This window comes from Lolium perenne, chromosome 5 (assembly GCF_019359855.2).
Source record: "Lolium perenne isolate Kyuss_39 chromosome 5, Kyuss_2.0, whole genome shotgun sequence".
Lineage (NCBI taxonomy): Eukaryota > Viridiplantae > Streptophyta > Magnoliopsida > Poales > Poaceae > Lolium > Lolium perenne.
In genome coordinates this window covers 174,621,013-174,637,276 of record NC_067248.2, presented here as the reverse complement: position 1 = coordinate 174,637,276, position 16,264 = coordinate 174,621,013, and the positions used below count along the sequence as shown (strand labels likewise).

General features: G+C 46.7%; 2 protein-coding genes and 1 non-coding gene across 3 annotated transcripts; 2 read left to right on the top strand and 1 right to left on the bottom strand.

The window, feature by feature from the left end:
• Window positions 1–6,332: 6,332 nt before the first annotated feature.
• On the top strand, window positions 6,333–9,783 carry LOC127300672 (uncharacterized). The gene is made up of 2 exons (XM_051330824.2): window positions 6,333–8,972; window positions 9,236–9,783. The coding sequence occupies exons 1-2, from the start codon at window positions 6,437–6,439 to the stop codon at window positions 9,583–9,585; spliced, it is 2,886 nt and encodes a 961-aa protein (XP_051186784.1). The 5' UTR covers window positions 6,333–6,436; the 3' UTR covers window positions 9,586–9,783.
• A 3,758-nt stretch (window positions 9,784–13,541) lies between these two features.
• On the bottom strand, window positions 13,542–14,995 carry LOC127300671 (uncharacterized). The gene has a single exon (XM_051330823.2). The coding sequence runs from the start codon at window positions 14,961–14,963 to the stop codon at window positions 13,677–13,679; it is 1,287 nt and encodes a 428-aa protein (XP_051186783.1). The 5' UTR covers window positions 14,964–14,995; the 3' UTR covers window positions 13,542–13,676.
• A 199-nt stretch (window positions 14,996–15,194) lies between these two features.
• On the top strand, window positions 15,195–15,268 carry TRNAV-CAC (transfer RNA valine (anticodon CAC)). The gene has a single exon. It is a non-coding gene; the product is annotated as a tRNA-Val (tRNA).
• Window positions 15,269–16,264: the final 996 nt, after the last annotated feature.

The following is a 16,264-nucleotide window of genomic DNA, read 5'->3' as shown; positions in this document are numbered from 1 at the left end:
AATAGTCATGCTTTTGAGTTTACAAATCAAAACTAAACTTGCCAACAATAGCACATGCACGGAAAATGGTACTTTCTCTTTCAAAACTTACAACTGATAGTTTCATCGAGATGCAAAGAGAACACATGGTGCACCTCCTCCAATCCTCATAGTGAGATTTTCTTTAGTACCATAGCAGTTTTGTGTAGTTTTAGTTTATACATAAAGTGGCGCATATATACCAAATCCAGGTACGTGTATTTCGGTACAATACGAGTATCTGCTCTGTCCTGTAAAAGTATCAACTTGTACACATGATAATCACCTCAACCTTTTAGAGACAAATAAAATATCAAAATTATTCACAAATATGCCTCTCAACTTGAGACCGATGAGACTCTGTGTGCCTGTGTGTGTGCTCGCGTGTATGTGTATGTGTGTGCTCCTTATCATTATTTGCCAAGATCATCTGGTTCTATGTCCAAACAGAATCTTAGCATACACCTTTGCCGACGAGCACCAAAGAGGGTGCGCTAGGAGCAAGATTTTTTGTTCACTTCATTTATTGGGGAAATTTAGGAAGTTAAGTAGTTGTTTTTGAATTGAAAATTATGTGAGCTAGAAACTGAGTTTGAAAAAAATAGTGCGAGTTTTGGTTATAACTATTTTGAATTTGAGGTTAAAAAAAACTATTTTGAATTTGTTTGGAAGTTGTTCTATTTTTTGGTTGAAACTTCTAGTTTCTTAGTTTAAAAGTTGTATTTTGTAGTGGAAGTTGAAATATCCATGTGCTCCAAGCGGATTTTTTAAAGAGGTGGATATCAGAAGAAAATCACGAGATATGGATCTTGTTAAATAAATCCCATAATGGACCCCGAATATCAGAAGTAATGTTTGAATAATGTTCCGTAAGAGATCAAGTATGACCATGGAATTAATATGAGAAATTTTATGGCACAAATGTTTTCAGAAATTCAAGCATAGTTCAATAGATATCAATATGGTCTATTGAAATATGTAGCAACATTGTGTATTTCCAAATAAGCATTAAGAAAATGTGCAAAACCATAGACATAGCGAAGTGTGCAAGATAAAATTTCAACGGTAGATATAGAAGAGAATAGATAGCAACATGTTATTTCACTTAAGTGTAGAGAACATGATAGATAAATAATGTTTTTAAAATTCTCCAAAGTTCTAAGATGAACTAGAACTTGCAGATAAACAAGAAATACAGTTATGTGATGAACTTTGTGAAGGAAAACCATGTAGGCAGCTCACTCAGTTACATTCTAAGTTATTTGCATCTCATCGGTCTTTTGCTCTACCAGAACCTCATTTAGATCAAGAAAATCTCTTTGCTTTCTATGTGTTCATCATCACAAAATAGCAATTAATAACAAGATCTAGGACCGGTGTTATATGCTTCATTGCTCCCTCTTCGAGTTGGAGCACTTGAACCTGCAGCCTCTTCTACATTTGTTTGTTTGTTGCTGAGTGGTTCTTTTAGATCCTTACCCTCTACCTTTTGCAGGTTATAATGTAGTTCCCTCTACCTATGTTTATTGTTGAGCGGTTCTTTTGGATCCTTCCCACTGCCTTTTGCAGATTTTGGTGTAGTTGCCTCCTCTGCATCTATTTGCATTTGAACCTGGCTCTTCCAGTTCCTTTCCCTCTCCCGCTTTCTCCTGCTATACTTTCCCTGCCTCTTGAAGTTAAGCCTCCCCTGGTTTGTGCACTTGTCAAACTTGTAACTGGTAGTGCTTCCCTTGCAGCCACCACAAATGTACTCTCCTATCGCAAAGGTTCTTGAACCGTTTGCGGAGGGAAATGTGTACTGGCCTGCAACATGTATGCAACATAGTCGGTAAAAGATTAAGACGTAGGATAAAATTCACTATGAGCGCAATACAACATTGAGAAGACTGAAAATGATCAAAACTTATTGTCTCACTCACATACTGTAGATTATACTTCAGCCCAAAAAAATTCCATTGTCGTCCAAATTCAATGTGAACTTGTGGGGATCATTAGTGAAGAGCAAATCCAAAATTATTCAAACTATGCTGCGATCTAGGAGTATGCATTAAACTATGTAAATTCATACAACACATTGCATTGCCAACTCAAATACACGATGCAATTATTCCGAGCATGTACTAAAATCAATTCAAACTGCATGTGCCAAATTCAGTTAACACTACAAGTGTCAATCTTCAGTTAACACTTGATAGGTAAAACACAGTTTACTTATTGCATGTCTTCAATTATGTGCTAAAGTGTTAAGGCAATGCTCAATTACTGAACCGATGTTGCAAAGAAATTACCAACAATGTAACAACATCCTTAAACACTATTTACAACGAACTCGATCATCCAAACAAAATCCATGCTTTACGAATCGTAACAAACAAACGCCGAAAAAGGACAGTCAACAAATCATTGATATCCATGGGCATAGGCTCCACTAAGCACTACACTGGCGACTTTGTCTATTTGCGGGTATCAGATCATGTGCACATGAGCCAGACCTTGGTTGCCGTCGTCAATGGCAGCGGCACGAGATCAACGAAGAGAAAGATGAAAGTAGAGGAGGAAGAACTTATCGTATTGCAGGGATATTCATCCTGGTTTCGCTAGCGGGGATCATCGGCCATCATCGCCTATGTCGAGTCCAAGTTCCGTCGCCTCCTCCTCCTCACCCTTGCAAGAAGGCACTGCGTCCGTCCTTCCTGCGTGATTTGTACGCCCCAGATACCTAATAGGGAAAACATACATAATGGGGACTGATTTGTGAAGTTCGTGTGGCTGAGCAACGATAGAACTTATATGCTATTATCCTTTTCGCTAATGGTTTGTTGGAAATCGCTTGTTCTCACGTGGACACGTACATGTGTCGCCTCCGTATTCAAACTGTATGAAAATTCACACAAAGGCAAATATTTTGTACTATTTGGCCACGCTTTACAAGATGTTATATGAAAATTGTACATGATGGACAAATAATTACCTCGTTAAGATACGAGGCGTGGAAACCAACCATACCACGACGACTTCTGTTACACATCATTCTAAAACGACAATGCGCATTGACCTGAGACTGGGAGACGTGGAAGCCAACCATAGCCCGGCCGCGCCCATTACGCGACACTTTTAAAACGACAATGTAAGCTGCGAGGAGTGCAAGCCAACCATATCCCGACCGCACCCGTCACACGTCACTCGAAAAATGACAAAATTAGGTGAGGCGTGGAGGCCAACCATAGCTTGACAACACGCGTTACACGTCAGTAGATTCGATATTCAAATCTTCTTATATACTCGGCTCGCCTAGCCAACGGTTGACACAGGACAACCGACCTATCCTCGATGGCCACCGTCTGCTGGGTGTACCTCACTTTGGGTCCCCTAGCCAATATGCTCACTTTCCTTCTCCAGTGCTCTCACTTCTGTGCACGCGTGTCTCTAGCCAAAGGGACGAAACCATGGAGCCTTCCAATTCTGCCAGCACAAGGCAACTCCCTCCTTCAAACCCCCATTTGGCAAAACTTAATGAAGTGTACTATCAACGTGCAAGATCTGAACTCCAAAGACTCATTTCTGGAAATTTGAGCTAAATGATGAGCTAGAGGCAAGATGTTGTCATATTTCGTAAGATAAGTGTGTATTTTTGTGGCTAAAATTCATATGATTTGAAATTTGGGTGTGACAAAAATGGTATCATTTTTTGTAGGCTTTTTTTTGAATATGTTATTAAGTTGTTCTATATTATTTTGAAGGTTTTCATTGTTGTTTATAGCTACAGCTATGGACGCTGAAACTTTCGAATCTCCTCGGTTTCAAATTAAAATTATGTTTTTGTAGAAGGGGGCATTAGGAAAAGTTCACGATATATTTGATATCCTTTTATGCATCTCCCATCATGGACCCCATATATTATAGAACCCTAAATAAGAGGTGGTGCCCTAGTGAGGGCGATAAGGATACCCATCTAAAATCCATCCTGTACATATAGGGATCTGAACCTTGCGCATTTTATGCGATGCATATAAGATATACGGTGTTATACGCCGATTTCGTAGATCCTTTGGAAAAATTATGTGGAAATTTTATAAGGTAAATGGGCATTTCTGGATCAAATATTAGATGAGTTGAAAGTTGGGATTGAAAAAATAATCATATGTGTTTTGGTTGGAATTTTATTGAGTTTATTTGAAAGCTGTTTTATACTTTGGTTGGAAGTCGCAAAACTGTGTTTATGGCGCGAAACATTTTCAATTCTTGTAGTGAAATTTTATATAAATATATCCAACAGGATGCGGTCACAAAGTAGAATTCTTTTTCGAGAATTCTTTTGGAAGAGGGCATCAAGTCCTCAGAGACGAATCACGTTAAATGTCGCCCACCCACGATGGAACGGACCATTGATATTAGCAAACACTGCAGGAGAGGTAGTTCCTCCCCTCAAAAGAAGAGGTAGTTCCCTGGAGAGAGCGGTAAGTGTACCAATGAGACACTAAATTCACCTTGATCGATAGGATTATAGATGATTTTTTTTTTAAAAAAAAAAGCCATTGAGAAGACAATTTAGTATATTGGTAGGTTCTTCTTATAACTAAATATATTTATATTTTCATTGTTTTAAGTGATCGTGTTATAATCATATATAGCATTAATATCTCATGATACTTTTTGATTTTTACAACATTTTCTAAGAGTTTGCCGTATTATTTCCGCCCTTGACCACTGTTCCTTGCATTATTATTACCCGGAAAAAGGCCAGCTGTTCGTAGCGAAAATCGCAGGAACAGAGGGGGAACGGACGGCCGTCCACGCGCGCGCGCGCGCTGGAGGAAAACGTACGCCGTCTCGTCCGCCCGTCTGCACCGCACGATATCCGTCCAGGAAAAGAAACCCAGCGGGAAAAGAACAAGAAACCGGTTGTACTGTTGCTACGCACAGTGGACAGTGCTACGCCGCTAGCTCCTCCGAACGCGAAGGCTTTCTCTGTTTTGAGATAGAGCGGCCCCGTCGGTCGGTCGGTCGGTCGCTGCCAGAAAACCGAGTGCAGTCATTTTTTTCTGAGAAAAATCCACGTGTACTCCTAGTCGGGAACTGTTCACACCTGGCACCTCACCTGGGCCCTGCGCTGTGTCGTCCCGCCCTCGTGATTCCGCGTGCGCCGCAGGCTGCAAGGGAGCGGCCGAGAGCCAGGGAGCGACTAGCACTCTGAAAACGCTTCCGCAACGCCAAATGCTACACGGCCACAAGCTACTGTACCCCGAACCAAAGTGATGGCCTTAATTAGTAGTGGAAATGAAATGGTAGTGGCAGCAGCAAATCGATGTCATAAAAACACGCCATTTTTATGCTATACCCTTTTACAACCTTTTGTTAACATAGGGAAACAGAGTCCGCCTCTAAGAAACCTACTGATGAGCTTTGGCCGATTTCTCGCCGAATTTATCTGTTCAAGTGTCACTCTCTTTTGGTTATTTAGAGGAATGCAAGAAGAAGTGAGCATCGCTCACTTGGTTAGGGAAGATTGACCCCCTAGGCTTGCAAGCCAATCATAACACGACGACACATGTTACATGAAAACAAAAAAAATATTGAAAGGCAAGGTTAGCTATTTAGGCATTAGGTGTCCAAGGATAATGTCACACACGCGGAAATGTTTTTTTAGTTGCGCTCAAAAAATAATTCGAAGAAATGGTACAATACATTAGGGGCTAACCCTACATATGTTTCTCCATGAATATAGCCATCATACGACCGTCTAAATGCAAGATAAATTTACAACATAGCGTTTCAATATAAACACCGGTACTAATGCAAGAAAAGCATTTGATGAAGCAGGTTTATTGTTGCCATTTTGAAAGATCTGCGCAATATTGTCCGTTTCGACGACCATAGTTTTGTCAATAACTAAACTTTCCTTCTTTTTTTTTAACCAAGGTCACACCACCACCTCGTCAACAAAAATAAATTCGCAATAACTGCTACCCGATGACGCACTGCAGCTACCGTCGCTAGCTAAAACGACAATGCGAGTTGACCGGCGACGCATGGAAGCCAACCATAGCGCTAGCGCGACCGTTACACGTCACTCGGGAACGACAAAAGTACGCGATACGTGGAAGCTAACCATAGCATAGCTGCGCCTGTTTTCCGTTACTAGATTTGAAATTCAAATTCAGCCGAGATGCCCCGCCCTCCTCGCCAACGTCGACGCCCGACACCTGACCTATCCTCGACGGCCACCTCATTCCGGGTACCTTACTTTGGGCCCCCTAGCCAATATGTTCACTCTCCTTCTTCACTGATCTCACTCTCTAGCCAAGGGACAAAACCATGGAGCCTTCCAATCCTGCCACCGCAAGGCAACTCCCTCCTTAAAACCCCCTTTGGCCTCTGCCCACACTCCCCACTCTCTCCACCCACCAAGCCCACAACCATGGCCGCCCTCCGCCGCCTTCTCCTCCCCCTCATCGCTCTCCTAGTCCTACACCCTCTCCGCACCGTCACCTCCTCCGACGCCGGCCACCTCCTCGCCGCCAAGCACGAGCTCTCCGACCCCGCCGGCGCCCTCTCCGGCTGGGATGCCCGGCACCACCTCTGCGCATGGCCGCACGTGACCTGCGCCAAGAAATCCACCACCGCCGTCGCCGAGCTGTACATCTACAACCTCTCCATCGCCGGCGTTTTCCCGTCATCGCTCTGCTCGCTGCGGTCCCTGCGGCGCCTCAACCTCGCCGGCAACGACATCGCCGGACCCCTGCCCGCCTGCCTCGCCGACCTCCCGGCGCTCTCGGACCTCGACCTCTCCGGCAACGACTTCTCCGGCGAGGTCCCGGCGGCCTACGGCGCCGGCTTTCGGTCGCTCGTCGAGTTCAAGATGGTCCAGAACTCCCTCTCCGGCAACTTCCCGGCGTTCTTGACCAATCTCACCACCCTCAAGGTGCTCCAGCTCGCCTACAACCCCTTCACGCCATCGACATTGCCGGACAATCTCGGCGACCTCGCCAACCTCCGTCAGCTGTATCTCGCCAGTTGCAACCTGACCGGTAAAATCCCTTCTTCCATCGGAAACCTTGGTAATCTGGGCAATCTGGACCTCTCGTTTAACCGCCTCTCCGGCGAGATACCCGCAAGCGTTGGGAATTTGAGCTCTCTGTTCCAGATGGAGGCCTACAGCAACCAGCTCTCCGGGAGGATACCGGAGGGGCTGGGGAGCCTCAGGAACCTCCGTAACATCGACATCTCCATGAACCAGTTCACGGGCGAGCTACCGGAGGACATGTTCGCGGGGCCAAGCCTGGAGAGCGTGCACATCTACCAGAACCAGCTCACCGGGCGCCTTCCGGCGTCGCTCGGGACGGCGCGGCGCCTGACCGATCTGAGGATGTTCGGCAACCAGATCGAAGGGCCTTTCCCGCCGGAGTTCGGGAAGAACTGCCCGCTGGAGTTCCTGGACATGTCGGCCAACAGGATGTCCGGTCCGATCCCGCCGACGCTCTGCGCCTCCGGGAACCTGACGCACCTCCTGCTGCTCGGCAACCGGTTCGAGGGCGCCATTCCGGCGGAGCTGGGGCAATGCCGGACGCTGTTGAGGATCAGGCTCTTCAACAACAGCCTCTCTGGACCCGTGCCGCGGGAGTTCTGGGGATTGCCGAATGTCGGCATGCTCGAGCTCCGTTCCAATGCTCTGTCGGGCACAGTTGATCCTGCCATTGCTGGTGCCAAGAGCCTGTCCAACCTGCAGATACAGGGCAACCGATTCACTGGTGCTCTGCCCGCGGAGCTGGGCAGCCTGAGCAACCTGCAAGAGCTTGTGGCTTCAGATAACAGCTTCTCCGGTCGGGTGCCTCCCTCGCTTGTTCAGCTTTCCCAGCTTTTCCTGCTGGATTTGAGTAACAATTCACTCTCTGGGGAGATCCCAGGGGACTTTGGACGGTTCAAGAGGCTGACAAGACTGAACCTTTCGCATAACCTCCTCACTGGAATCATCCCTCCAGAGATAGGCGAAACCAGTGGGATGGACATGCTGGATTTGTCCAACAATGAGCTTTCCGGTGGGGTGCCCGCGCAACTGCAGAACCTTCACCCCAGTGCTTTCAACCTCTCCTACAACAACCTCGGTGGACCTCTGCCTCGTTTCTTCACCGCCTCCAGGTACCGAGAGAGCTTCCTGGGCAACCCCGGCCTGTGCTATGGGCTATGCACACGCAATGCCGATCCAGACGCCATCCAGCGCGCCCGGATCAACCTCGCCGCCACCATCCTCTCCACGGCGGCCATCATCCTGCTCATCGCTCTCGCGTGGTTCACCTACAAGTACAGAATCTACAAGAAACGCGCCGCCGAGATCGACTGCGAGAAGGCGGCCTGGGTGCTCACGTCATTCCACAGGGTGGACTTCGACGAGAGGGACATCGTCAACAGCCTCGACGAGAGCAACGTCATCGGCCAAGGCGCCGCGGGGAAGGTGTACCGCTCCGTCGTCGGGCCGAGGAGCGAGGCCGTCGCCGTCAAGAAGCTCTGGGCGACCACCACCACCACCGGCGGTGCTGTCACCGTGGCCAGCAGCAAGGACGACAAGGACACCTTCGAGGCCGAGGTGGCCACGCTGAGCAGGATAAGGCACAAGAACATCGTCAAGCTCTTCTGCTCCGTCACCAGCAGGGCCTGCCGGCTGCTCGTCTACGAGTACATGCCCAACGGCAGCCTCGGGGACCTGCTCCACGGCGCCAAGGCCGGCGTCCTGGATTGGCCGGTGAGGCTCAAGATCGCCCTCCATGCCGCCGAGGGCCTCTGCTACCTGCACCATGACTGCGTGCCCTCCATTGTCCACCGTGACGTCAAGTCCAACAACATCCTGCTCGATGCCGAGTTCGGCGCCAAGGTTGCGGATTTCGGTGTCGCCAAGACTCTTGGAGATGACCCAGCCAGCATGTCCGTCATCGCTGGCTCCTGCGGTTACATCGCTCCTGGTGAGTTCTTTGATGCCTGGTTTGTTTCTACCATGTTTCAGGTCTCCTCAAAATGTTTCAGTACATTTGACTGCTATGCTCTGCAAAAAATTGTTATTGAGATACAGTTTAGAGTTTAGACAACATTCAGAACAGCTCCTAGCTTCAGCTTGTTCTCTTTTAGTACTAGCTGAAAGATACATTTACATGACATGTTCTGCATAATCTTTTTTCCAAAAATATATAATGGATTGTGTGTCTGATTGTTCCTTTGTGCATTGCAGAGTATGCCTACACCCTTCATGTAACCGAGAAGAGCGATGTGTTCAGCTTCGGCGTGGTCATTCTGGAGCTCGTCACCGGCAAGAGCCCTATGGCACCAGAGATCGGCGAGAAGGACCTGGTGGCGTGGGTGTGCGACAGCATTGATCAAAACGGTGCGGAGTCTGTTCTTGATCAGAAGCTCGTCGACCAGTTCAAGAACGAGATGCGCAGGGTTCTGAACATCGGCCTACTGTGTGTCAACAAGTCCCCGAACAACCGGCCACCGATGAGGTCTGTGGTGAAGTTGCTGCTGGAGGTGCAGGGACAGAACAAGCCCAAGGCAAAGAAGGAGGAGGCCCCTGCCTTCTGATCTGGGGCCAAAAACAGAATCCTCTGAAGAACCATTGATAGGAATAAATGCTAATCTGTGCTTTACTTGGATCATGTACTTCATACCATTAGCAGTTATAGCAGCTAGCTAGGTCTGAACCTTTAGTACCTGGTAAACTTAGAAACTTGGAGTCTAACCTCTCGCTCTGAAATGAATGAAATGTGCAGTTGCTGTGAACGTACTGTCTGTGACAAAGCTCTGTTCCTTGCATGCTTGATGCTTTTGTTGTTCCTGGTTGCAACTTCTCTTTGGTTACCATTATCGATCCTGAAAAAGTGCATTTGTTATGTTGCTACCCACCTTTCAGCGTCAAGATCTCAATATACTTTGGAACATCTTGTGGAGAACTGGAGATGCTCCCACGCTTACTGAGCTGACGCACTCGTGAATATGAGTGGGAGTAGAGGTCTGGAAGTCCTATCTAAAGTATGCTATGATAGCTCAGTATGAATGATGATTGAGTTCTCATCAACATCAACATCAGTGCTTAGTGCATATATGAAATGTTTTCTCGATGTAACCATGTTAAGTAACAGACGGTAGTAGTGGCGGCGATTGAATTTCAGTGGCTCTGTTTTCCCCATTTGTTCTTTTTGTTAGCTGCCTTTTTTGCTTGTGCACTTTTCTCCTGGTAAACAGAGGCTGCACACGCATTGGCTGCACCCTTTTCTAGTCCTGGTATATGTCCCTACGTCGATCAGAAATCTCACCTGACTCTAGTCTTTTATCTTCTTCCAGCTTTGCAACATGCTGTTTTTTTATCAGGCCAGGACAAGTAAAGTAACCTGTACATAAATTTATCAAGGACAACAACTTTGCTGGAATGCAGTCCTGAAGCCCATGTTCAGTAGTTCATCTATCTTTGGTATCACCGTTGTACCTAGATCTGTGAATCTAACTTGCAACTTCTCATTGTATGAGCTGATATGAAGTCGAGTGTGTGTCTTCAGTATTATTTCTTGGTTTTGTACTGCTCAGGTTTTCCGATCATGGATGTGCATTTGATCATTTTTTTTTCGAAACGGGGGCAAAAGCTTTGCCCGGATCTATTATTTAAGGAGAAGTTTAGCAAGTTTGACAAGCTTACATAGCCAAAACAAGGTTAAACAAAACGAATTACTCTCCCGGAATTAAATCTCCCGAACGCTTCGCACCCGCTAAAATCCAAAGTCTAGCCTCACTCATAATTCTATCGAAGACGACATGTGTGGGCGCTTGCTTGTTACGGAAGACTTGCATTCCGCTCACACCATATTTCCCAAGTTATGAGAAGAACAAGAGAGGACATAGCCTTGCGGTTGGGAAGGTCCCCGGCCGCCATCTTGATCCACCACTCTTTTATTGTAAGACCGGCCCAAAGGTTGATGTCGACGCCAACTATCCCAAGCCAACTCACGGTGAGGTTCCAAATCCGATTGGAGAATCGACAGTGCACAAAAAGGTGGGCAACCGATTCAACGCATTGCTTGCAAAGGGGGCAAAGTCCACAACCTCGCTTGGCCAACCGGTCGGCCGTCCAAACTCTATTTTGTGTGACGAGTCAAGCAAAGAACTTGGTTTTAGCCAGGTGGAGCCCAAGCCTCCCAAACCGTGGCATAGGTAGAGGACTTGATCAAACCCAAGATTTGCACCTCATATGCGGATTTGGTGGAGTATTGGCCATTGGGGGTAAGTCATCCAAAATTATCTTGCACAAGCATGTATCCAAAAGGAGGAAAAGAACATCATGCAAATGATGTGTTGTCAACCAAGTGTAATATACTTTTAGACCAGACCCTATTCTTAAAAATTGAGTACGCACATGTTTTCTTTTATTTTTTTCACACAAATGGCGCAGGCGGATCCAAGTGATTTTTTTGCTCTGCTCTTTATTTTTCATCTCTGAAGGAGATACCAGTACCGTGTAACAATAGGAATTTTAATGCATGGACCCATTAAGATGACACCATGATGAAATGAAATGACAGTCAATTTCTATTTCTTCACACAAATGGAGCAGGATGAAATGAAATGTTAGTGAATTTCTATTTCTTCACACAAATGGAGCAGGCGTATGGTAGTGAATATCTTTTCATTCTTTGTACAAAAGTAGAAAATAACAGTGAAAATACATAACTCAGCTCTTCAATTCTCATCTCTTTGAGGTGCACAAGCCTAGGGAAGTCTAAATGTCATGAAGAATAAATATGTATCCTGAACATTAGGAATCTTAATGCATGGACCCCTACAGATGACATCCATGATGAAACCTGTAGTGTCTCTGGGCTCCACGAATCTCCTCTCGACAAAAGGCGAACCATTTGGGTTCTTCTGAGCCGAAGCTGCTGCACATTTTAGTCTACTCGGCAGCCAATGAGATGTGAGTGCCAGCACAACACTGTCATAGCTGAATCATGATGGTCAAAAGCAACACAACACAAAATGAAATAACAAAAGGCAAAGAGCAGCAATATGGTTTGGGGTGTAGGATTGTGTCACTGAGAAGAAAATGATGCGATGGCTTTTACTCCCTCTCATCACCCCGCTTTATTGTTCCGCTGGCCAAATAAAGTGTATTTTCTATTTGATGTGATTAGTACAATTTGTACTGTGAGAACATCTAAGCGGACTGTTGCGGGCACACCTCTTGCATCCCTACCTACATTCAGGACAAAATGTTTTTCTCAAAGATCCGTGGCAGGTCTGTGCACTACTAAAACCCCAGTTGTTAAACAAGAATACAAACAACAAAACCCTGAAAAGGTTTGTAGAAAAAAAGGGTAAAAGCCATGATGGTCAAAATCCGTTGCAGGTCTGTGCACTACTAAATCCGTGCTCAGTGTTTAGCCTTTCCTGTTTTGTGTTGCTTTCTCTGGGTTTTGTGCTGCTCAGGCTTCACGATCATGGATGTGCCTTTTACCCTTTATGATCCAAAGCTATATCTTGTACAAGTGCATACCAAAAGAAGGAAATAAAACATCATGCAAATGTTGTGTTGTGAACCAAGTAGATACTTCCAGATCATACAAATAATTCTTGCAAATGGAGCATGCCGATGGATGGACCTGGTTTCTTTTTCTTCACACAAATGGGGCATGTGCAAAGTAATATGAAAGTAACAGTGAAAAAACATAGTAATGCTCTCCAATTTTCATCTTTTTCCGCAGCAAGTAATATGAACTGTAAACTTTATGAAGGAGAAACATGTACCCTGAACATTAGGAATCTTAATGCATAGACCCATTGAGATGACACCCATGATGAAATCTGTAGAACTTCATGCCTTCCACGAACCACACAGGACAAAAGGCGCATCTACGAGCTGCGGCACATTTGGTCTCCTCGGCAGCCAGTGAGGTGTGAGCGCTGGTGCAATACTATCATTACTGAATCATCATTGCTAGTCAAAAAGTAACAGAAAAAAAATGAAGTGGCAACTGGAAAATAGCAAAAACATAGTTTAAGATGTAGGGTTGTGTAACTGAGAATAAAAAGGATGCAATTCAAAATGGTCCACGCCAACAGTCAGGCCAATTTTTTTCTCGAGAATCAGTAGGAGGTATATGCACTATTAAACCCCAGTTGGTAGACAAGAGTACAAACAGCAGAACGCTGAAAGGTTTGTAGAAAAAAATGCATCTAAGCCATAAATTGTTGCTGAAAGCAGAATAGTCTTAAGAGAAAAATGGGAATATATAAGAACCCTGAGACATCCACACAACTGAAGAACCCATGACAAGGAAAATCTTGTTTCATGCGGCTCATGTCTGGTTACATGACGGGGAAAAAGCTCGACAAGTTTAGTGCATTTGAAATACGAAAAAAGGAGCGTGACTGACAAGGGGCAGCGGAGTTTGCTAGCTACTGTACGAAATATGCTCACCTCCTAACAATTCAGATAATGTGTTACCAATCGAAGTGAACTGAAATAGTAAAACATGCTTACCAAATTCCTATAACTATCGGTAGTAAATCATTAAGTAAACTAATGGTGTTACACTTTATACCTTTCACACAAGGTGTTCCGAAATCTGAAGTAACAACAAAGTGAAAGTACTCGGGAGAATAAGAACCTGAAACATAAAGGCCATCTACAAAGGTAAGCAAGCTCTGATTGTCAGAGGCCAAGGTAACTGGTACTCGTATGCCGGACCATGGTACTTGATCCCCTCGGACACGCGCTTCAACTCCATGGTGGCAAGGTCCATGGAGATGATCCCCTCACCTTCCTCTGTACCCAACACAACAGACCTCTCTGCCACCCAGACAGTCTCCTTCAGCTTGTCCATGGTGATGTGCGGTTGCGGTTTCTTGTCCCCAAACAGGTCACGAATCGCCCGCCACAATACAATCCTTGTCTTCATCACCCATTGGCTGTTGCCTTCCGCTTGCACGAAGATCTTGAGGAAGTTCCTGGTCAGGACGGCAATGTGCACTGGACCATCCTCGCCGCCGACGACCCGGATCCTGGTGGCCTTGTCTGACACATAGGGCATGTCATTCGGGAGAGAGGAAAACGAGAAGTCTGCGGTGGCCTTGTCGAGAACAATGACAGTGTCTTCTGCCGTCATCCAGTAGACCGACTCTCTGGCATGCCCCGCATAGTGGATGCTGGTCAACAATGGGAGTTCCGGCATGCCGCTGTGCCCCGTGCTCTGCACGAGGGTCCAGCCGTCGCCATTGAGGCTACTGCGGGAGGAGAACACCAAGGTACCGGCAAGGCCTTCGCAGAAGATGGCATATAGAACCCTGAAGTTGGACATGCCGATGCGGCAGCCCGTCTCGTCGGCGTCGCCGTCGAGCAAAAAGGCGCCGAGGCAGTAGCAGCCGTGAAATTTTGCCGGTATAGCTAGCGCACTGTGGCGCCGCGTCAGGGGATCGCAGACAACGAGGTCGGGGGGATAGGCGAAGAAGGACGACGGCGCGTCTGTGCGCTCTTTGAGGAAGAGGAGGACGCCGCCAAGACTGTCGGCGAGCTCCCACTCCCAGTAGGCACCACCGCGGGCCGGGAGGAAGTCGAGCGAGAAGTGCCGCGCGTCCACGGTGTCCGATGAGGGAGAGGCCGAGGAGGGGAAGAAGACGGGTCTGCGGCCAGGTGGACGCGGAAACAAGCGGGAGAATTCTTCGACGCGGTAGTGGCCGACCACGGAGGCGTGCGGGTGCAGAGAGCGGAAGCGGCGGAGGAAGCCGCCGTCGGCGACGACGCGGCGCCAGCGCTTGCAGGTGCAGGCGGCACGGATGAGTTGGAGAGACGAGGGGAGACGCAGGAATACTAACTCGAGAAGCTCGTCGGGCAGGCGGTGCGTGGCCGCCGGTGCGGTGTCCCTCCGGGCAATCTTGCGGCGGCGGCGGCGGCTGCTGCGAGTGCGAACCCCCATTTGCCACCAGCAACCCTGGTCACGGGCTCACGGGCCTTCTTTTGACCGCCTTCGCCGCTTAATTGGCCCGCACGAAAAGCCCTCGTAGCTTTGGTTGCAGGCCAAGTTTTTATTCTGGAACCGTAGAGCCTGGTCCAGCTTCTCATCGTGGAGAGCCCATGTCAAATTGGGATTAGTTTGTGCTATGTTGTATTCTATAATTACCTGATATTTAACGGAACATAACAAAACGTCTGGTTGGTGTAGTTGGTTATCACGTTAGTCTCACACACTAAAGGTCCCCAGTTCGAACCTGGGATCAGACATCACCTTTTTGTTTTGTTTGTTCGTATTGTACTAACGCACGTTTTTTTTTCTTCTTTTGCTAAGGTCGTCTCACATTTCCCATTTTCTAACTATGTCACTCATTATCTTGCCATGTCGAGCTGGGGCAAAAGGTTTTTCCCCTTGAATCATTTTACCACAAAACAAGGAAAACAAAAGCCAGCTTGAAAGTTCGGTTTTCCTCTACTAGCCATGGCCAGATCTCCGTGATATGTTGGCTGATTACACCCGCCACCATCAACACCGCTCAATCTTTCTTGTGGACAGGTAATGCATGTCGAACCTGCCGAGAGTGGCGAAGCTCAACGTTGATGCTGGCGGATTCTGATACTGGTGACTTCATGGGTGTGCATTGGTTGTTAATGTGCAATATGCTGTTATAGCTGATCTGGGGACATTAGAGCACTAATAGTCCAGGAAAGCTTGATTTTGGCTATCGGGACAATGCATGAGGAAAACCTGGGAAAATATAGCCATATCGTCTGGGAAATAAAGGCTGAGTGTGGCAGGGATTTTAAAGGCCACATTTGTGAATGAAAGACAGACTGTCCAACATGGAAGCACATGACCTGACACGTTTAGTATTATCACTGCATGTAAGATGACATGTTTGGTCCATCGATCCACCTGAGGGCATCTGCATTCCACTAATATGAAATAATAAAAAGGGTCGGATGCAGGGGACAAAGCTAGGAAAAAATATGTCCGGTGTCATGCACACACTCACTCTATTTGACTGGTGTCATCTTCTGTAAATAATGGTTTGCTAGTGTTAAGTAATGAAGGTTTAGGTTGTTTCCATTGGGGTCAGCTGACCAAAACGCCTCTCAAGCAGCTCCGTCCCTGTTTGGATGATTCAAAAAATCACCTCGCCTGGGAGCTGTGGAGCGTGGTATCATGGAGAACTAGCTGCGGCTGCCCCCATCCAATTCAATTTGAGATCTAACAAACGTTACAAATATGAAAATTTAATGGAA

Coding starts and splice junctions, on each gene's coding strand:
- LOC127300672 (XM_051330824.2), top strand. CDS start 6,437: ATGGCCGCCCTCCGCCGCCTTCTCCTCCCCCTCATCGCTCTCCTAGTC. Junction 8,973..9,235: donor CTGCGGTTACATCGCTCCTG/GTGAGTTCTTTG, acceptor TGTGCATTGCAG/AGTATGCCTACACCCTTCAT.
- LOC127300671 (XM_051330823.2), bottom strand. CDS start 14,963: ATGGGGGTTCGCACTCGCAGCAGCCGCCGCCGCCGCCGCAAGATTGCC.